This window comes from Delphinus delphis, chromosome 6, assembly GCF_949987515.2.
Source record: "Delphinus delphis chromosome 6, mDelDel1.2, whole genome shotgun sequence".
In the NCBI taxonomy this organism is placed as follows: Eukaryota; Metazoa; Chordata; class Mammalia; order Artiodactyla; family Delphinidae; genus Delphinus; species Delphinus delphis.
In genome coordinates, this window is record NC_082688.1 from 107973415 (window position 1) to 107996714 (window position 23300).

At 34.5% G+C, this 23300-nt stretch overlaps 1 protein-coding gene across 2 annotated transcripts in view; it reads left to right on the forward strand.

The window, feature by feature from the left end:
* The window catches only part of GLRA3 (glycine receptor alpha 3), a 156607-nt gene that overhangs the window by 77614 nt on the left and 55693 nt on the right, over window positions 1-23300 (forward strand). For both annotated transcript variants that reach the window (XM_060013620.1, XM_060013621.1), the window contains one exon: window positions 17014-17237. In XM_060013620.1, the coding sequence (XP_059869603.1) occupies window positions 17014-17237 (224 nt within the window). The remainder of the gene's footprint in view (window positions 1-17013; window positions 17238-23300) is intronic.

Here is a 23300-nt window from a genome sequence, read left to right on the forward strand (position 1 = left end):
CAGGATTTGGGGTGGGAAGACCCCAAATATAATGCAAACAGTAACAAATAAACTTCACTGTAGCTTCACTGTGAATAAACATGGCAGACACCACCTTAACTAAATAATCCAGCTTCATATCACCAATAATGATGTATGTCAACATCGTCTGCCCTGATGGGATGCACTTAGAAGAAAATAGTATCCTTTCAGCGATATTCTTGTTACAAACGAACAATACCAATCTAACTGTGAGACAACATCACAAAAACTCAAATCGAGGGACTTCTATAAAATCACTGGCCAGTATTTCTCAAGAGTGTCAAGGATATGAAAGACAAAAAAGACTGAGAGACTGTCACAGATTGGAGCTAGTGAACAGCTAAATGCAATGTGAGATCTTGCATCAGATCCTAGGCCAAGGAAAAAAAGACATTAGAGGGAAAACTTGTGAAATTTAAAATAGGTTTGTAGGTAAGTTGATAGTATCATATCAATGTTAATTTTCTGGTTCCAAACATTATACTGTTGTCATATAAGATATTAACATTAGGAGAAGCTGGGTCAGGAGGATACAGGAACTCTCTACTATTTGTGTAAGTCAGCAAGTCTAAAATTAGACTGGAGGAAATACCTTATTTCTGTATTTCCCAAAGAAATGCTTTTGTTCCACAACATACATGGAGGTTTGTATAATCACACAGGTGGTTCTTTCTTGCTGCTATGAAATGAGAAGGGCAAGGTAAAACAAAAGAGCCACAGCATGGGCCTTAAGTCATCTGCCATCTCTCTTCTATGGCATCATCCCTTCCCATCAGCTCCACTCCTTAGGATAAAGGTTGGGTTTCATAAGGACCAGGGTATTTTAAGAAGGGGAATGATGTATTCACAGACATTCTCTTCTAGTACTTTATGTCCTTCTGGGAAAGGTGATGAAATGGCTGTAAGAGCTGTCATTTGTCTGCCGTGATCATGGCAACTTTACAACTTGCAAATGACATATTGCTAGTCTGAATTACTACTTTTTTTCCCCTCTTCTCTTGAAACAGAGAGGAAAAAGCAAACATTTCAAACAAAAGAAGTAGATATTTTACCTTCTTAAATTTCTGCATCAGTTGAAGCAGTATTTTGCCCCCTACAAGCCCAGTGGTTATTGGATTTGAAAAGCAGTATAGTTCTGTAATCCTCTTTCTTTTCTGGGGCTTCTATTTCTTATAAGCCTTACTTATTAAGGCTAAATTGTTTGCCCTTGACAATTTTTAGTACTACAGTTATTGTGGAATACGTTATAAAACTTAATTCATTCTGACCAACTCAATATTCAAAGCAAGATTTACTGCTCTTACTCTTCAAATCAGATTTTTCAAAATATTTCATATATATTAAAAACACTGAACAATACATTCTCTTAGCCCCAAATGACTTAGATATGCCCCTGGTCAATATGAATGCAAATATGACTCAATTTTGGCTTGTCAGTCCTGACAAAAAATATTTCTTAAAATTTTAAAATATTTTCTTCATATTTTTCTCTTTTAAAAACACAGTCGCTGAGCTGTATTATGTTTTGTCATACTTGTTTATTTTTTAATTTTAGTTTTACAAAAACATGTTATGAAATTTCTAGATCATGCCGATTATGATGTGTGTTGAAAAAAGAAAAATTTTACTTATTTGGATCAAAGCTGAACAAAACTCAGAGATGAGCAAATAATCTCTTACCTCATGCAGTGTTAGATCTCTTCTACCTAGGTTCTGCATCATAAAAAGATATCATTCTTGTAGTTTTAAAGTAATACTTTATTAAATTCAAAATACAGAATTCCCTTGTTATATGGCCCTCCCTAGGTTTTTTTCTACATAGCCTTTAATTATGATGTATTTGTGATTTTTAGGATATAAATGGGCACAAGAAATCTCTGTTTTAAAAATACTTTATGTGATCCTTCTACTCGTGAGAAAGCTGTCTAAGTCAGAAAAAAGAAAAGTAGTCTATCTACTGTTTTTAAGAGCAAGTCTGATTAATTTATAAATTTTCTTTAATAATATTTTAAAAATATTTTACTACTATGACTTAAAGCAGTGATATCTCTGTGAGGTATGCATGTTGGAGAGAAATACAGGCCAGCTTTTCCTTTCACCTGTTGTGGTCTTTTCATTATAATGATTTTCCATCTATTGCCCTGATGCCTTATGGTAGATGATTTGCAAAGATCACTGCCATAACTTTCCGTACCTCTTTGCATACTTCTTTGAAATGTGAATTTCCTGCTTCTTTCATCAAAAGGGAGAATGAATCTTATTTTTCTTCTCTTTGAACCTGGATTGGTTTTGTCACTTGCTTTAATCAAAAAGAATGTGGCAAGGACTTCCCTGGTGGTGCAGTGGTTGAGAGTCCGCCTGCCGATGCAGGGGACACGGGTTCGTGCCCTGGTCCGGGAAGATCCCACATGCCCGTGAGCCATGGCCGCTGAGCCTGCGCGTCCGGAGCCTGTGCTCCGAAACAGGAGAGGCCACAACAGTGAGAGGCCCGCGTACCGCCAAAAAAAAAAAAAAAAAAAATTTAGCTCACTAAAACTTTTCCAAAGTGGAACATTTTTCTTTTAATATTCAACCTCTACCATTTCATAGTAAATAATATACAGTATAAGCCCTCATAAATCAAAAGATTTCCAAAGGTCATAAGGAGTTTTTTCAGAAAAATCACTGAAAATTTAAATATCAATTAAAATATAAAAGTGTCATATTTTAAGCCTCAGTGTTAACAATTTAAAAATACTGAAAACATTTATTAGAATAATTTGTTTACATGACTGACTTTTCTACTGAGGACAAATGTAAAAGCACACAAAATAAAAATCCTTTGCCAATAATATGCATTCCTTTGTTTTTATTTATTAAACTATGTCTTTTCCCAAATCCAAGCTGTGTTAAAAGTTCATTAAAATTATGAAGGAAAGTGTGAACATTGTTGCAAAATAATATATTAAATTTAAAAATTATGTTAGTGTATAACTAAAAAATCTGTATTTAAACTGGGAATACCTTAAGGTAAAGAAAGGATTTGCATAATTTATTTACTTTAGTAATGTTTGATGTTATATAGGTTCAGAATAAATCTTCCTTTGTTAGTCTGTTCTGTAACATTAATCCCAAATTACAGATGGTAGTAAATTAAGACCTGATCGGTGGGAAAAGACTAGCTATGCTCTGTTAGTGTCAGACTCTGCTATCATACTCAATATTAATGATATGATATCAGTATCATTGAAAAATACTTGTAACGCAAGGTGAGGCTGTTAGTCATTTATAAGATTAAATATATTCCTGAAAACTTATACGCAAGGCAGATTTTAATCAATATTTTTTCAATTACAAATTTTATTTAAGGTATCTAGTTTCAAGCCTGAAAGTAATCATTCAATTAAAAATACTGTTTTCATCTTTTATGTTCTTGTGGATTTTGATTATATATATATATATATGTATATATATGGCATATATGGCATTCACTTCTAAAAACACATCTTTAAAATTATATCACCTTGTATGTATAATTATCTCAGTGAGACCCTTCAAGTTTCTGTAAATTAAACAGATGATGTCTATGTATTTTTAAATACACTTTAAAAACACCCATATTATAAACCTTGGGAATATTATGCTAAGTGAAAGAAGCCAGACACAAAAGGCCATATATTGTATAATTCCATTAATATGAAATATTCAGAGTAGGCCTGTCTGTAGAGATAGGAAACAGATTATCAGTTGCCAGGGGCTGGAAGGAAGGGGGAATGAGAAGTGACCACTTAATGGACACAGAGTTTCCTTTTAAGTGATGAAAATTATCTGGAACTAGAAAGTGTGATGGTTGCACTATATTGTGAATGTACTAAAAGTCACTGATGGTAAATGTTATATGTATTTGACCACAATTTAAATTAAAGAAAAAGACACATAAAATATAACACAGTTCACATCAGACATTCAAGGAAACACTAGTTGGAAAATCTTCAAAAAATTATTATTATGTGGTGCTATTATCCATCTTTTAAACTGTGAAGTGTCTCTCAGCTATCCTCAGAAAAGTTTTCTTCCTAATAGTGGGTCCTTAGAATTTCTTTATTTGAGGAGCTCTTATAGTATTGATTGACCATAGGATGTTCTGAAGACCAAATAATAGTTCATTTTCCAAGAGACTTTGGGCTTTTTGTGATCCAAATCATACATTCCAGTAGTGGAACAATTACTTACTGGAAGTCCAAAAAATAAATAATAAGCAGATCACTGCCCACATGTCATTCAATATACAAACTGAAAATTAATAAGTGCTATGTGTAAAGGGTTAGGTTCATTTTAATGTGTCAGTTATGTGATTAGCATTAAGTAGAAATAAACAAGTGAGCACATTCTACGTTGGGTATACATTTTGATACAAACTTGGGGTCATGAATGGAAGTAGTGACAGAATTTCCATATCTATGCTGCTTCAATCATGAGAAACATATAAACTTCCTCTTCCTACTTGGTATAATATAAAATGGAGTGAGCAGATGTTATGAAATGATTTGGGCAGAAAGATGAGGCAGGAAATGGTGCCATTTTCCCCCCCTACCTATAGGTTTGTTGGCAAAACTTGCAGTGAAGGAGAAAAAGCATTCCACCTGACTGTTTAGCCCAGTTTGTGGGAAGCCTGAGCCCTGGGCAAACAATTTGCAGACACAGGGGAATCAAGTAGGAAGGCAGGTGAGCACCGGAGGCAGAAGGGCATCGCTGGATCGATGGAGCCTGTGGAGCTAGGAGCACATGAAGGCAGAGGATCATCTGTTACCTTACAACCAAAGAGCAACGTAAATTACTGATTTTCATTGAAAGGAAGCAGCTACTGGAAGTAGTGGTTTTGTGTAGTCTTTATCTCTAAAGCCGGGCACGCCCAAACTGAATGAACTATATTAGTTGGAGTAAACCTCCATCAACTTCGGAAGAATGGTCCCACGGACTAAGCTTCCCTCACCAGAATTTCTACCCTTAGAGTGTAAGCACAGGCAGTGTTCTAAATGAATGTAGCCTTTTATTGTTTTTGCCAGTGGTTTAATTTTCAGTCTTGCTATTGTCGGCATGTTTGTGTCCCCCACAAATTCATACGTTGAAACCCCAAGGTGATGGTATTAGTAGGTAGGACCTTTGGGTGGAACCCTTATGAGTGGAATCAATGCCCTTATAAAGAGATCCCCTAGAGCCCCTAGCCCTTTCCACTATGTGGGGACACAGTGAGAAGTCTGAAACCAGAAAGAGGGCCTTCACCCTGATGCTGGCATCCTAAGCTCAGACTTCCAGCCTCCAGAACTATGAGAAATAAATTTTTGTTGTTTATAAGCCACCCGGTCTATGGTATTTTGTTATAGCAGCCTGAACAAACTAAGACAAATCTAAACAGAGGTTACTGAATGAATAACATAGTGTGTTAGTTCACTGACTCAACACACATGTTCTGATCAATCCTGATAAATCATATGAATTTATATAACTATTTCCTTTAAGTACCTTTTTTTTTTTTTTTTGGCTCAGTTGGGTCTTCACTGCTGTGCGCAGGCTATCTCTAGTTGCGGCGAGCAGGGGCCACTCTTGGTTGTGGTGCACAGGCTTCTCATTGCAGTGGCTTCTCTTGTTGCGGAGCACAGGATCTAGGCACGCAGGCTTCAGTAGTTGTGGCACGTGGGCTCAGTAGTTGTGGCGCACGGGCTTAGTTGCTCTGCAGCATGTGGGATCTTCCCGGACCAGGGCTCGAACCCATGTCCCCTGATTGGCAGGATGATTCTTAACCACTGTGCCACCAGGGAAGTCCTAAATACCATTCTTATAAGAAAATACCTCTCAATTCCTGAAAAACAGGGATGATTTTATGTTTCATTTTCCATTTATCTTTGAAAGTCGACTCAGTTCTTGGGAATTCTTAACTTAATGTTTCCAGCATTGGTACATAATTAAGTTTCCTCAAAAGTTATAATTTTAAAATAATTCTGCCCTTTTCTAGAGAATAATTAAACATACGGATAATGAAGACGTCAAGGGGAGATTTGAAATAATCTTTCTGAACCTCTAAATTGTTCTTATAAAACTGCTTTCTTCCCTGTTGGTGTAGTGAGAATGGAAAAGCACTTTCCCAATGGGCCGTTATTTCAGAATCAGTGGACCCAGACAACCACCCTCCTTGTGGTGGGGTTTGTAGAGCAGATGGTAGGAGCAACAAGGGCTGACATTACGAGTAATTACTCCACCATTGACTATTGTGTTCTGCGCTTTGTTGAAGCACAGCAACCTATGTTGTACAGTACTTCGGAGTGAGAAAATCTTATAACACTAAACCAGCGAAACATTTATTAGGAAGTTTGCACTTTATCCTTGTTTTTTGAGCAAGGAAAGTTATTTTCTGATCATTTTGAAATTAGTCAGGATCTCTGAGTACTACTCCTACAAACAGGAAGCATTCTGGGTTATTTTTTTCCATTTGTCTGTAAATCCAGTGATTTTTGCCTTAAATGTTCTACCCTCTTGAATGACTAGCAAAAAAAAAAAAAAAGCAACTATTGTTCTAGAAACTTCTTCAAAAAATGAGAATGAGAATGTATGCAAATCAATTTTAAGAGGTATATGTATCCATTTCCTATTGCTGCTGTAACAAATTGCCACACACTTAGTGGCTTAAAACCACAAAAGATGTATTTTCTTACAATTTTGGAGGTCAGAACTCCAAAATGGGTTTTAGTGGGCTAAAATCAGGGTGTCTGCAGGGCGATGTTCCTTCTGGAGGCTCTGGGAGTGAATTCATCCCCGTCTTCCACAGCTTCTGGAGGCTGCCTGCATTCTTTGGCACATGGCTCTCTTCCCCCATCTTAAACCAATCCAGTCCCACATTGTATCACTGACACTGACTCTTTGCCTCTTTTTCACTCATAAGGATCCTCATGATTACATTGGGCCCACCCAGATAACCCCATCTCTAGGTTCTTAATCACATCTGCAAAATCTCTTTTGCCAAATAAGGTTAACACATTCACAGGTCCCGAGGATTGAAATTTGAACATCTTTGGGTCATCACTCTACCGACTACAACATCATGTAAGATGGGCATAACAAGATGCTAATAAAAACATGTTATAAATCATAAAATATATTGCACAAAGTATATAAATGACAAAACACTACAGTGTGTAGGGTATTTCCCATGAATGAATAGGGTAGTTCCAGTGAGCATTTCCAGTGATTAATTTCATATTCAGATATAATATTTTGGTATGTAATTGCATAAGTAATATATTTAAGTGACAAGGTATAATTTAATAACACAAACACTGTGGAAACCACCACCTAATTTCAAAACTAAAATATTACCAATATTAAACATACCTGTATAATCCATCAAATCCCATTCTCCTAATATCTCCCTAGGTAACCACTGTGAACTATTTTGTGTTTATAATTCCTTTGCTCTCAAAATTTTATTAGAGAGAGGGAAAGAGAAATAGATAGAAATAGATAAATGAGAAAGAGAGAGAGAGCGGGATTGCTTGGTTTTGAATTTTATGAAAATGGTGCTATAACATATCTTTGATGCTTTTTTCTTTTTACTAAATTTAACATTTCTAAGATTTATCCTCATTGCAAATAGTAGTGTTAATTCATTTTCACAGCTATATGGTATCTGATTTTGTTGACATAATTTATTATACATTTTCCCGCCAATGAATGTTTGGATTGGTTCCAGTCTTTGTTTTGTTTTGCTTTTGTTTTTCACTATCACTAATGGTGCTGCTATAAATATTTTGTATATGTCACCTGGTGCACATGTGGAAGGGTTTCTTTAAGATTTATACTTAGAACTAAAATTTTTGTATCTTGAGTATTCACATATCAAATTTATAATACAATGTCAATTTTCCCCACTTTTTCTATTTTCAGCTGCAGTATATAAACTATCATTTTGCTCCATATCCTTGCCAAATTGCGTATCATCAAACTTCTTATTTTTAATAACCCAGTGGGTATAAAATGGTACTCAATATCGTAATTAGCACATCTTTGTTTACCAGTGAATTTGAACATTTTTTCACATATTTGTTGGACATTTGTGGTCTCTGCCCAGTGAAACATGTCTTCTTCTGACTATATTCTGCTCAGTTTTTTGTCTTTTTCTCATCCATTGGTATGAGATTTTTTATAGTCTGGCAGTAGCCAATTGTCAGTTATACCTGTGTGGCAAATACCTTTTTCCACTGTGGTTTGTTTTTCCATTTTCCTTAAGTGGCCTGTTGATGAATAGAATTTCTTAATTTTGACATCATAGAATTTATTAAAGAATCTACCCTACCTCAAGGCCATAGACTACTCTGCTATATCTTCTATTTTTAAAAATTTTACTCTTATACTTGAACTTTTACCCAAAACTTGCTTTCTTGAGCGGTGTCACATTGGGATAGAATGTGAACTTTTTGTCATATACAGAAACATTTATTAAGCACCCAATGCTAATCTGCAAACTACTTCCTTTATATATCAAATAAGGGTTGTTTTCAGACTCTTCATTTTGTCCCATTGGTCATTTTATCTTTGCATCAATATCATAATGTCTTACAGCATTTTAGTCATTTTAAGTATCTATTACAGGAAGTCACTCTACTTTTGTTCTTCTTTTATAAACATGCCTTGGCTATTCCTGAAGCTTATAATTTGTGTAATTAATATAAATATATATTAAAGATTTGCTTGTCAATTTCCTCAAAAAATTTGTTGGACTTTGACAAAATTGCACTAAATCTAACAACTAATTTGGAAACAATTACTCCCTTCATAATATTTAATCTTTTTTGTATAATCATGGCATCTCTCTCCATTTAAGTACTTATGCTGTCAAGAAATTATAAAATGTTCTGCATAAAAGTCTTTAACATATTTTGGATGTATTTCTACATACAATTTTAGTCTTAGTATATGATATTATCTTTCCAATCTTTCAGTTCATTTAAACCCCATAAATTATGTATTCATAGCAACATTTTTATATAGAGTGAGACTAGTTGAATTTATATCCACTTTAATCAGTTTCTCATCATTTCTTTGAGGGTTTTTTTTGTTTGTTTGTTTTTGCGGTACGTGAGCCTCTCACTGTTGTGGCCTCTCCCGTTGCGGAGCATAGGCTCCGGATGCGCAGGCTCAGCGGCCATGGCTCACGGGCCTAGCCGCTCCGCGGCATGTGGGATCTTCCCGGGCCCGCGCACGAACCCGTGTCCCTTGCATTGGCAGGCGGACTCTCAACCACTGCGCCACCAGGGAAGGCCCTCTCATCATTTCTGTTTGCATTTCGGAACAGGATTCTGTGGCTTTTTTTTTTTTTTCTGTCTTTCTGAAGTAAATTGATTAGAAGTCCACTTTATAAATGTTCAAGATTAAGCTGTGTATTTTTCTTTAATGACTTTCTTTCATCTTCAGTTTTGAAAGATTATATTACTGAGTACACTATTCAGAGTTCACTGTAATTTTCTCTTAGTATTTTGAGTAAATAGACCCATTATATTGTGAATTTCATTATTGATGTTGAGAAGTCTGCTGCCAGTCTAAGTATTTTCCAGTATAGGTGATAAGTACTTACTGTACACATGCCATACAATTAATCTAACTAAAGTCTATAATTAAGTGATTTTTAGAATATTCACACAGTTGCACAACCATCATCACAAATATTTTTGGACATTTATCACTCCCTAACATCCATGTCACTCCCTGCTTCCCCTCAACTAGGAATCTACTTTCTGTCTCCATAGGTTTGTCTGATGTGGACATTTTCTATAAATGGAATCGTACAATACATGGTCTTTTGTAATTGGCCTCTTTAGTGTAATATTTCATTCATGTTGTAGCATGTGTCAGTACTCCATTCCTTTTTGATGAATGAATAAATGAAATGTGATATTCCACACAATGAAATATTATTTGGCAATAGAAAGGTGATTTTTTTAAAAGGTATTTTCTTTTCCTTTGCTATTCTGCAGTTTTCATATAATGTCTTCATATAAACTTATTTTTACATACCTTTATTGATATATTTTGAGTTCTCTGAATCTGAGCATTAGTTTCTTATGTTTGTTCTGAAAATCCTTGTCATTTTCTCTGACTATTGGCTTTCTCTACTCTAATTCATCCTTCTTGGATCCTAATTAGATGCAGATTACTTCAGGTTTTTCCATTTTATCCTTAAAGACTCAACTTTAAAAAAATTTTTCTTTCTCCCTTTCTCCCACTATTTTAATCTGGGATATTTCTTTAGCTGTACATTCTGTTCAAGTCTCATTTCAACTGATTCTTATATGCTTTTACACATTCATTAAACTTTTAATTTCAACAATTATATTTTCATTTCATTTATTATTCTATTCGATTATTTAAAAACTATTTCTGGTATTATAGCTTCCTATTATCAACTTTATCTTTTATTTCTTTAAATACATTTTACATGTTTATTTCCCATTCTTGATCTGGTATTTCCATTGAAGTCCATGTCTGCTCATGTCTGGTTTCTTTTGTCTTTAGTTAAAGTATTGTCATTGTTATGAGCTCATATTTGTTTCAACCTAATCTATGATAATATTGAGGGTCTAATTAATTAATCCGCAGTCACAAGTTCTGTTTTTCTACCTTGTGGTGGCCCAAGGCTCAGTCTCCCAGTTTAGGCATTTGTGTTTGTTTATCATTCCTTTGGTTTTAGCTCACTCTTATTTTTGCTACTCTTTTTGTCTTTGAAGAATCCTCTTCTTGTCTTGTAAGACAGCAATACTTTTAAGAAGTATATATAGTTTGTACCTTCATCCAGAAAATAATTTGCAGTCATAGGGCCCCATATATATATAAAAATTATAATAATTAAGATTCAGCCAGATTCCTATATTAATCATACAAAAATCTAGTGGTTACTGGATTTTCTGTCCAATATTTTACAGGACACGTTTTATTATGGCCCCAATGTTTGCCCAGCTAAATTTTCTTTCATTTTGAAAACGAAGCCCAATTAGATTTTCCTCAGGAAGTCTTCCCCAACCACTCCACCTTGGTCCCTATTAGCTAGCCCTTCTTTGTGTTTTCCTAGCTTGCTGTACATGCCTCCAACATAGCAATTATAATGTGAAAAAAATTATCTGTTTACAGGCTATCTTCTACAATATAGTGAGCAATTGGAGAGCAGAGATTATCTTTCACTATTGTATTATCAACACTAAACTAAATTCCAGGTTGGCAATATATGATAAAATAAGCATTTGCTGCATAATGCTAAATAACTTTGAGAATAATATTGGTCTTTTAATATTTGAATAAATTCTGTTGAGTTTTTAGCTAAAAAAATATAATCTATCTCAACTTTTCAATGTACACGTGCTCCAATATATGTATATACCATTAGGTATTCACATCTTACTTTTTACAGACAGTAAATGATTAATGATATACTGGGGCAAAATTTGTATCAAGTTAAAAACCACATGACTCTCAAATAAATTTCCAATAATTTAATAAGGTTAAGTACCACTTCCTAACAATAGCTTCAACAGTATCATCAATAACTTTAAAAATAGGGGTAGAAACTGAATTCTTTAACCTGGGAAAGAGCATCTTTTTCAAAAGATTAATTAGTATACTGAATGTTGAATTCGTAAAACCATTCTCATTAAATCAAATTATAAATAAGAAAGGCAGTGATAATTGCCACTACAAACCCCATTTTAGATGAAAATTTTTATAATCAACTGGAAAGCATTCAAGTGGTCCAGAAAAAATACTGTACTTGGTGGTTATTGTTGTGCTGTTTTGTGATGATTATTTTTACAGTGCCATTTTCAAAGAGTCTTGTTTTAGACATATTACCTTCTGATTATATGCCTGGCACATTCTTTTTTAGAAATACTTTATACTCCTAATTCTTGCTCAGATTTATTGAGACATAAAGCAAAAAAATATATTTGGTTATTGAAAATAAATGAACACATTTCAGTTTTTCACAAACTGCGTAATTCCATAGGCACTAGACCCTTTTCAATCACATGAAAAAGTATTTGTGTAAGAAAAGTGCATCATATAGCCACTGGAATGATGATTAAGAGGATTACCAGGAAATGCATAAAATACATTAAGTGAAATGAAGGATGCATAGAGCAGGTATGATAAATTTCAACTGTGTGAAAATGTGTAGGAAGGAAAGAAAACAAAGGTATTAAGGTATCAACAGTGGCAGCATTGTAGATATATATTTTCTTTGATCTGTAACAATACAATGTAAAAACACCTGCCCACAACAACAAAATAATAATTTGGCAGCAGGTTTTAAAGAGGCAGAGGGGGCAGGAGTGCTGCGGGCAGGTTTGTGAGTGAAGGGGAGGAGGAGAGAGGGAGACAGAGACACAGAAACAGAAAGGAATAGAGAAGGAAGGAGAGGAAAGGGCACAAAAGTGCAGAAATGAGGGAGTGAGAAGGCAGGGAGAAAAGGAAGGGGGAAGGGGTTGGGGGTAGGCTTAGCTACTGGATTAGAAATTGCCTGAAAACACTAAGGAATTTGAAAATTAACTGAATTATGAACCAAAGAAAAGAGAAGTACTTAACTTTCTTTGTTAACTTTAGGTGATTCTTTCTACTTTTTTTCTAATTGGTCATTTCAGTTCATTTCTAGCAATCCTATGCTTCCCTGTAAGGCAAAATAAGACAATAATATTCTATATGTCATTTTAGCTGATACATAGGGTTGTGCTCTCTACTAAATTTGGTCTCCCACCAGGGTACCCCTAAGGACAAATGACAATGTGGCAACAATTCGATTTAATCTGGGAACACTTAGTTTTAGTGCTTGCAATTTCCCATCAGCGAGCATGTTGATCAGTAAGTCCCCAAATTCCTTACCAAAAGACCCCACCATAAACCACATAAACCAGAATCTGCGTTAGTTTATAAAATGTTTGTTTTGCATACAAAGCAATCATGAGTGGCAGTGTATTATGCAGTCAGTATATCGTTAAAACGCTGAAATCAGAACTTCTGGTCTGGATTATAGCTCTTTCATTTATTAGCTCTGTAATCCCATTGAAGTTACTTAATGTGTCTTTGTTCCTTTCTCCACATCTGTGAAGCTAAGCACACATAATAATCACACCTGCCTCACAGATTTGCTATGAGAATAGTAGAAGTAACCCATGAAGCACCTAGTATAACATCTGGCACAAAGTGAAACGTGAACAGCTGTATTTGCTATGAGGGAAAAGGGCCTTATATACTCAAACAAATTTAAAATGTATATGTATGTATGTTTATATATAAAGAGGGAGGAGGGGCAATTGATTAAAGACAAAATATAAAAATACAGAAATGTTGAAATACAGAAGTCAACGATAAGCTTATCATAATAGTTCTGCAAATTTTCAAAGATATTATTCACCAGATTTCAACATTACAATTATCTGTCCCATATTCTTCTATGGCAAATTCAACTATCCCAGATTCAAATCAAAATGTCCCTAGTACTTCAAAACTAATTTAGAAACAGAAAATGCAAGCAAATTTCTATCTAATATGGCTTCTAATTTTGGGGGTCTAACATTTAATGAGTATGGTTCTACGTACTTTATGTGGATCAATCCAATGTTCACAAGAACTCTATCAGAGGATGTGCTGTTATAACCATCCCTATTTCACAGTTGAACAAACAAGGTGCAGGGAGATTAGAAAGCTATTCACTGTGAGAGCTGACATTTGATCCCAAGAAGACTTACTTCTGAGCCTGGTATATTATAATCATTATAATATTCGCCTAATAGAATTATTATTTATTTGTACCTCATAATGTAAGAATTTCAAATACTAGGTCAGAAAATTTAGTGTGGTTCTTCTTTTACTATGTGACATACAGATGGAATTTAAACCACGTATTAATGGATACTTATTTTCGAATCCAAACATGATATATAATTTTACTTGGTCAACAAAATATTTTCCTACACAATTAATTTAAAGTGATTAGAATAGCGTGATACACTCTATTCTAATAATAATAATAAAATTTGAATGTCAAAATTAGTCTTTCTATATTATGAAATAATGATTACATTTCTATCACTGTTGTACAAGATTAATAATACACTTATATAACATTTAAAATAACTCATTAATTGTGTAACATGCAAAATGATGAAAAAATAAAATTAACTTCTGAAGGGTTTGCAAAAATGTATATTACTACAAAAGAAGTTTCTAGGGAAAAAGAATCATTAATGTCTCTGTTCTAAAATATAATGATTCCATACACGTAAATGTCAATTCAGCTGCCTTATAAGATTTATGAATGAATTCAATACATGGGTGGATTTTAGAAATGTGAGATACAAATATTGATTTCATTCTCATGATGTATTATCTCATATTTATTCTTCTTCTTTTTTTACTCACATATAAGCTTTCTACATTTTCATCCTTATAGAAGCATAGCCAGGGCAAACAGGGAAGATTCCTTTAATAAAACACTTACACCTGAAACTAACACAACACTGTTAATAAAAATAATAAATAAATAAATAAATAAATAAATAAATAAAACAGAAACCTCCCCCCAAAACAAACAAACAGAAACACTTAGTCTTTAAGTATGTCCAAGGAATGACTGAATCTTTAAACTGGCTTTAGTAAGTCCACTTGACATTTTTTTTCATATGCTGCATACACATCCATTTGTCTCTGTTTTGCAAAGCTCTTTCCTTCTTTGGTCCATGGCCTTTTATTATAAGCAAGTTATTTCAACTTGAGTTACAAGGACTTTTTTTAGAGTGGTATTATTTGAATGTTTTTTATACCCTTTTCTTTGCACATTTTCACTTATGATCAGGATTCAGAAATAATATAATCGGTTGCTGAGCACAGATGGGAAGCTTCCCATTACAATGTTCATTTGCAGGCAGGTCAAAACCCAAATTGTGAGGACTGTTGAAACCTAAGTTTCTGGGTTTTCAGGAAATGGTCATTTTTCAGTTTTGCTTTGAACCTTGGCTCTAAACCGAAGACCTCAACATGTTAGTAAACAAAGATAGTCCTGGTTATTCACAAAAAGAGCACAATGGATACAGGATAACATTCGGCCTTGGTGACAGATGACAGTTGATGTTTTCCTTGTGTGATTTAGAAACAGAAACTGAAGTCTACTTGATGTCCTTTTTCAGCTCCTTCTTGGAGCAAAAAGCATTCCTGGAAGATCTGAGATTGTGTCTATAAAGTTTATCAGTAAACCAATCACATAAAGATGGGGAGAGTCTACCAAATTTTATCACATAGACTACAGCTTAAAAGGACTTTTTATTTTAGCATCACAGAGTGTTCTCAATCAATAAATTTGTTACAGCATAAAAATACTTCACCTTTAAAAATATGTCTTAAGAATCAGTCCAAAAGGAAATTCTTTACGAGTCAGTTATTTTTCCTGGCAAGTATCATTATAACTTGTCTTGCTTTAGTCCTCCCTAGAGGTCAGGCAGAGAGAAACTGACTTTAGTCCAATCATTGGACTAAATGTGTTTGGTGGTAGTTAGGGTGGATGCACAGATTACAGGACAGCGAGGGATGCAGGAACTGGCTACCAGCCATGGAGCTGTGCTTCTTGGGGCTCTGAACCCTAGTCTAGGAGAGGATGACCCGTCCTTGTCTGGTAGAAGCTTGTTCATGTATCCCCGTTTATAAGTTCTGCAGATTCTCGAGGCTGGTGAGATTTCCACATTATCGTGAGCTTTGTGGTAGAAAGCTGAAGTGACCTCTGCTCCATTGTCACTTTGGAAAATACATGGGGCACCTAGAAAGCAGAAAAAATACTATCTGGTATGTAACCTTAGTTACAGTTAGAAGACAGGGATCTCAGTGCACAACTAATGATCAAGGCCACATATACATTTGTAACATTCACTACAAACTCTGAATCTGACCTCCTTGCAAGATAACCAATCTACGGGTCTGATATTACGGAAGCATTCTTTGTGATTGCTTGGTCACTGTATTCTGACTACTGGTAATTTGGTATTCAAGGAATGAAAAAATAGACGAAAACTGATATTCAGTTTCTCTGAATATCTCCAGCCCTGGCTATTTTTTGTGGAAATGAAGCTTTCTTAAAATGTTCACTTATACTTATAATGAAGTCTGCATGTTTATTTGCTCGTTTCAAAAGTCTAAGGGGAAAATTGTATTTGTAAAGTCATAGATAGTACTTATATACTGTGTAAAAATACCACACATACACGTAGCTATCAATCTTTGTCACTCTATACATTAGTCTGGAAATCGTGAGCAAGACTTTGAAATCATTGATTCTTCTTTTAACTTAATTATGAAAGGTCTAATTGGGAAATCTCTTAAGTCAAATCTTAAAGGATTTGTCACTTTGGAAAACACATGGGACACCTAGCAAAAGGTTTCATCCCTTATTTGAAAACCACCTTTTATTTTTACCAAATCACCAATTTCATAGAACTTACATATTATACTAAAGATGAGAAAATGTGCCTTTATTGTAAAGAAGTACATATGTTCATTTTTAGAAAATAGACAGCTTTCAAGAAAATTTCACTAAATGCATTCTGGATGCTAAAGGATACCTACTAAAAGAAATGGTTCTAGAAAATAAATGCAAATCCGAAAATATTTTATTCTGAGTGTCTAATAGCAATCCAATATTTTATTCGGGCAAGCCAGGAGAGTAAAATTCTAATGGAACAGCAAAATACAAGCATGATAAAATTGTGCTCTTCTATGGCCTTTTCTTTGGAGGCATATAGATCACAAAAAACCTGGGCAAATCCTCAGAACTAGAACGACTCTTGGTGGTAACAAGTGAGGATTGAGGGGTATGGAAAGCTCACAAGGATGTCAGTGGCTTTTGCTATAATTCAGAGCAGCCCAAAGACTAACACATACAAGTCTAAATATTTTAAACCAGGCTTTTTTCACCCTTTCTTTCTTTTGTCACAGGATTACAGAGTGAATATCTTTCTTCGTCAGAAATGGAACGATCCTCGACTTGCATATAGTGAATATCCTGATGACTCCTTAGACCTAGACCCTTCCATGTTGGACTCCATTTGGAAACCTGATTTGTTCTTTGCCAATGAAAAGGGAGCCAACTTTCATGAAGTTACTACAGACAACAAATTGTTAAGAATTTTCAAGAATGGGAATGTTCTTTATTCAATAAGGTGAGCCATAGGCTTAAATCCCTGATTTCAGTGAAACAGAGCAGCAGGTTTTTTTTAGTTTTTAGTGAGTGTTTTAAAATTTTTGAGTAAGTGCTTTCATTGTTCCACTTAAGTTCCCACTATACCATTTCCCAAATATATTTAATCAACAATAAGACACCAAGTTCCAGATCCAAGAACTATATGAGTAACTCTTGGAAATCCACTTGTTTAACAAATGGCCCAGGTTCTTACATCAGCCAAGTTAGTGGGTGGTTTAAAGGCAAATTGAACGTAGCCTGAATCATATGTTGTGATTGTATTTTTATGTATGCATACTTCCTTTAAATATTTATACGTGAAGAAATATTTAAGTTTTCTTGTCTGGGATTCATTTCCCATAAATTATTTATCAGGTGTATGTATTTTTTAAGATGTCCTTGAGCTTCTGTGGTCATCCTTTAGAAAAAGATCTTATTTACATTTTAGTTATTTATTATACATTTCTCAGAAGACCATGTAGCCTTTTAAAGCTAATATCAAAACATAACAATAATACCAAAATATAAATACAAAAAATAACATTTCTTGACAGTTGAACTTTAGAACTCATTTAGCTTTGGCTGTTCATTTAATAGCAAACAGGTATAGATTCAGTAAATAGCTACACTAATCTACTTGATGACTTGTGTGCCATCTGAAAACTATTCTAAACATTCTAAAATAAAATGGTTATCTTAAATTTTCCATAATTATTTTTATCACTTAGTTCAATTTAAAAAAAAAAACAGGAAGTTAGGACGAGAATTCATGTCATATTTCTTAGAGGAGACAATATGCTCTATTTATTGTAATAGGCAACTGCTTCAAAAATATTTGTATCATCAGTAACATGTTTTAAAGGTATCAAGGTAAACTTAATATTGGAGCTGTAGCCTGAATATTAATTCCTTAGATTTTACCTCTCTATTTTCCCTTTTGTTAACTTTTCTTCTCATCAGGAATGGGTATATTTGATTTTGAGTTCATCTGTTCAATATCAGGGATGGTTGCTATTTTTGCCAGGTAATAGTATAAAATAGAAATAACAGGAATGAAAATTTAATCTTAGTAGCTTAGTGATTTTGAAAACATTTTTCTACAAAGTGGTTTTGTAAATAATGCTAATATCTCTATCCCAGTATATTATATCTGTTTTGCATATTTTTCTATTCCATGTGAACAAATTTCCTTTCAATACATTTATCATTTCCTAAGAATGACAAGGTGACATCACTCTATTGTGAATTGACACTTTCATCAGATTTCTGAAAACTAGCTAATATGTGTTAATATAATCCTGAATCATTAATTGTTGCATAATACATAAAGGAAGATTTCAGGTCTCATTCACTAATTAAGCCCTGTGCTCCCATATGAATGAATAGCTTAGTGGTGAATCCTAGGTCTAAGCAAGAGAATTTTGAACCTTTTTGGAAAATTACTAAAAAGCATAAGTATAAAAAGATAGTGGGAAGATGGAGCAGATATAGTTTTCCCTAGTTCTTCTGCCAAGTACAACTGAAAACCCTAGACACAATGTCTATCACAAACTTGGGGAGACTCCCAATGGTAGTCATAATAACATTGACTGAGTAAGGACCTTGGAACCCAAGAAACAACATGGAAGTGAATTCGTGGGATAATTTTTTCTTTATAAATCTTAGACTGGGATATGAACTGGACTTCTACCTCTACCTGGAAGGAATAAGGTAGCACTCACACCCCCTTGCCCTGACAGAGCAGTGTCAGAGAAAACCAGTGCAAACAGAAGGTTTAAATAAGATCCAGAGTCTCATAAAATATTATAAACATGTCTAGGCTTCAACCAAATATCATTCACCATACAAAGAACCAGAAAGTCCTGAAACTGAATGAAAAAAGAAATCAACAGATGCCAACAACAAGATGATGAGGTTGTTAAAATTATCAACAGACGTTAAAATGGCCATGACAAAAATTATTCAGTGAACACTTACAAATATGCTTGAAAGCAATAAAAAAATAGAAAGCCTCAGCAAAGAAATAGAAGGTATAAAGTGGAACCAAATAAAAATTTTAGGACTGAAAAATACAATAATTAAAATAAAAACCTAGTGGATGGGCTCAGTAGAAAAATGGAGAGGACAAAGATTCAGTGAACTCTAAGAATAGTAAAAAAATTACCCACTCTGAACAACAGAGAAATGATAGATTGGGGACCAGGGGAGGACAGAGCCTCAGGGACCTCTGGCAGTATAACAAAAGTCTAACAATCAGATGGAGAGGGAGAATAGGGTATAGAGCTACAAAAAATACTAGAGGAATTAATGACTGAAACTTGCATATACATTTTGCAAAAGGCATAAACCTGCAGATTCAAGATATTGAATTAAATCCCAAAGATATTCATACCAAGTCACATCATACACAAACTTCTGAAAACTAAATAAAAATCCTGAAAACATCCAGAGAATAACAACAGCTTATCTATAGGGGAAAAATAATTGAAATGAAAAAAAATTTCTCATCAGAAATGACAAAAACCAGAAAGAAGTGACACATATTTTTCAAGTGCTGAAAGAAAGGAATTGTCATCCTAGAATCTTGTGCCCAGTGAAAATATCCTTCAGGAATGAAGGGGAAATTGAGACCTTGGATAAAGGAAAACTAAGAGAATTTGTTACTAGTAGAACTCCCCTGAAAGTATAGCTAAAGGAAGTTTTCTAAACAGAAAGGAAATAATAAAAGAAGAAACGTTGGAACGTCAAGAAGGAAGAAAGGAAACTGTCTTCAGAAATATGAGCAAATATAATAGATTTTTCTTCTCCTCTTAAGTTTTCTAAATTATATTTGACAGTTGAAGCAAAAATTATAACATTGATGTAAGGGAAAATGAAAAATAAATAATAAAACATTTTTTATAAACATTGGCAGAAATTAACAAGATGTAATAGTCAGCATTGTCTAATACCCTTTTGTAGGCATATGACTTGAAATTAACTGTTGGGGAAGATGATTTCTTAGTATATATAAAAATATAAAATACACTTATCCTTCACCTCAACAATTCTGCTTCTAGGAATTTACATTACTTATGTGTTCACGTGTACACAAGACACATTTACAAAGATGCCCGCTGCACCACTGAAATAGCAACAAAAGAAAAGACCCTATATATTCACAAATGAGAACAAGACAGAACACAATGATGGCCCAACATCAAGAAGTACCCTGCATGAGATAGACCTAAATGTATTCATAAGAAAAAGACTCCAAAATATCTTTAAGGTTAGAAATGTTTCATGCTTATTTTTGTTTAAAACATTCTATATATTTAAGCCTAAAAGTGTATGGAAAGATACACGTATATCTAATTCCATACAAGAAGTGCAGAAGGATGCCCACAATTGGTTAAGAATAACCAGTTATGGAAATGAGCTGTAAAACTTGGGTAGAAATAAAGATGAACTATAGATTTCACTATATGTAAGTTAATATTGTTTGACTTTTTCAGTAAGAGTTATATATTACTTATGAATTAAATACATATGTTTTAAGCGACAGAGGCTTTTAACCTGAAGTCACGACCCTTGACTCCTCTGTGATGTGGATTTCTGATGGCTATCAGGGGATCCATGCCAGGTGTAAACAAAGCAAATTTACCTCTTTTCCTGCTAATTTGAAAATTAACTTTGTGAAAGGTATAATTTATTTTTAATTGTAAGGTACCTTTTCATTTCAGACAGATTTTGGGTGTCATAGGTTGCAAGAGTATATCACCAGGTAGCATGAAATAATCATTCTGCAAAATAATAATGTCTAGAAGATTTCCATTGATAGAATTGAAATGCAATGTGTGTGTGTATTCTATTGTATCCTATATGATTACGGCTATTTAGTTGTTTATATCAAGTCATTGGACTTGGAAAATGGTGCCATCCATTATGAATTTCCCACATTTCTTCTAATATTTTGAGAAAAGTTATAGAATAATTCAGAACTGCATTTTTCGTCTTTCAGTATGAGTTCAGATGAAACTGATGATGTCTCTTGGCCCCTGGTTTTTGTTTGCTCTATCCTGGCTCACATGATCAAAGACTAAATTCATTTTTTTGTGAGTTGTTTTTGGAAATCTCACAGGACTTTGAAATTTTCAAATGGCAAACAGTTTCTTTGTTAACAAAAGTTGTGCTAGGAAAAAAAAATCTTGTTCAGTTTACAAATGGAGCATCTGTGATGTTTCATGAGAGATCTGCTTTCCTGCCTGTTCAAAGAAAGAAGCAAAATATCCTGGCAAACCTGACTTATTGAACTTATCCATTTCTCACTACTTCCTTCTCTTTTTTTGGTACATGTTTATTTCTTCATTTTCTCTGCCTTAAAATTCTTCATATTTCCTAGCACCTTGGTGACAGCATTTTAGCTTAATCTGTGATTACTTGAACTACCATTAGGAGGCCAATTTACTTCAATTGATAATCATCTGGAGACAGTATAATTTGCAATTATACTTTCTGAAATCTCTTTCCTCCTTTTAAAATATTTTTCTAATTATTTTTTTAAATTAATTTTTATTGGAGTATGGTTGCTTTACAATGTTGTGTTCGCCTCCACTGAACAACCAAATGTATCAGCCGTACACATACAGATATCCCCTCCCTTTTGGACTTCCCTCCCTAGTGCACCTAGTGCACTAGGTGAGTTCCCTGTGCCATGCAGTGTATTCTTGTCAGTTGTCCATTTTATACATAGTATCAATAATGGATATGTGTCAATCCCAGTCTCCCAACTCCTCCCACCCCACCCCTTTCCCCCTTCGTATCCATACATTTGTTCTCTGCGTCTGTGTCTCTATTTCTGCTTTGCAACTAAGATCATCTGTGCCATTTTTCTAGATTCCACATATATGCATTAATATACGATATTTGCTTTTCTCTTTCTGACTTACTTCACTCTGTATGACACTCTCTATGTCCATCCACATCTCTACAAATGACCCAATTTCTTTCCTTTTTATGGCTGATGTACTTCCTTCTTAAAGCCACTAAAACAAAGAAATAAACTGAATAAGGAATGAAATGACATTAACACACAGGAAGATGAAAGTAATGGGAAAGAAAACAGTGACAGATGAGTAATGACAAGATATTTTAGGAAACTTGAAAATGAATGCACTTGTGAAAACTGACTTCACAGAGATAACCAAAACCTAAGCCAAGGTGGGGGAATGCAAAAGGAAGAAAATAATATCCTCAAACTTTTAGAAATTCGAGGCAGGTAGGACTTCAGAAAATGGGGTCTAGGGGACTTCCCTGGTGGTCCAGTGTGCAAGACTCCACACTCCCAATGCAGGGCGCCTGGGTTCGATCCCTGGTTGGGGAACTAGATCCTGCATGCGTGCCGCAACTAAGAAGCCCACATGCCGCAACTAAGACCTGGCACAGCCTAAATAAATAAATAAGAAAATGGGGGCTAGAAAGGAGATAAAGCAAAAGAGTTGATGTAACCTAAGCAGGAATGACAGTGAGTCCTTTATCCTGATTTTCTTGCCTGTGTTCTTCAGACTAGGATCTAACTTTTTGCCTTCTGAACTGGGCAGAAAGCAGGAGAACAGAAAACCTCCACAAGTTGGGCCAAGAACTTCTGGAGAGTAGAGACTCCAGGCACACCTGGCATCTGTGGTGAAGCATCACCCCAAGAAAATGAGGGTTCTGTGAGTTCTGCACACTGAATGGTGATATTCCTATTCCCCCTAAAATGCCCAAGAGGAAAGATGTACAGACAGTTGGGGAACCACCAGTGAAAAATCTGGGCAGCCATCCTATGGTGAAGACCATTACTCAGTGAATCATCTGCTGTTAGTTGCACTCCAAATAGTTTTTAGTACCTCGTTCTTCAATATAAACAGACATTGGAGGACATCCTGCAATAGGACCAGTAATGAAAAAAGAAGCAGAGGCCAGAATACACATGCAGAGGAAATAAAGAGCAAAGAGAAGAAAATTAAAGAAACAAAGAAATGACTCAAGGGAAAATTCAGGGAGCAGAAAAGGCCATAAAGAA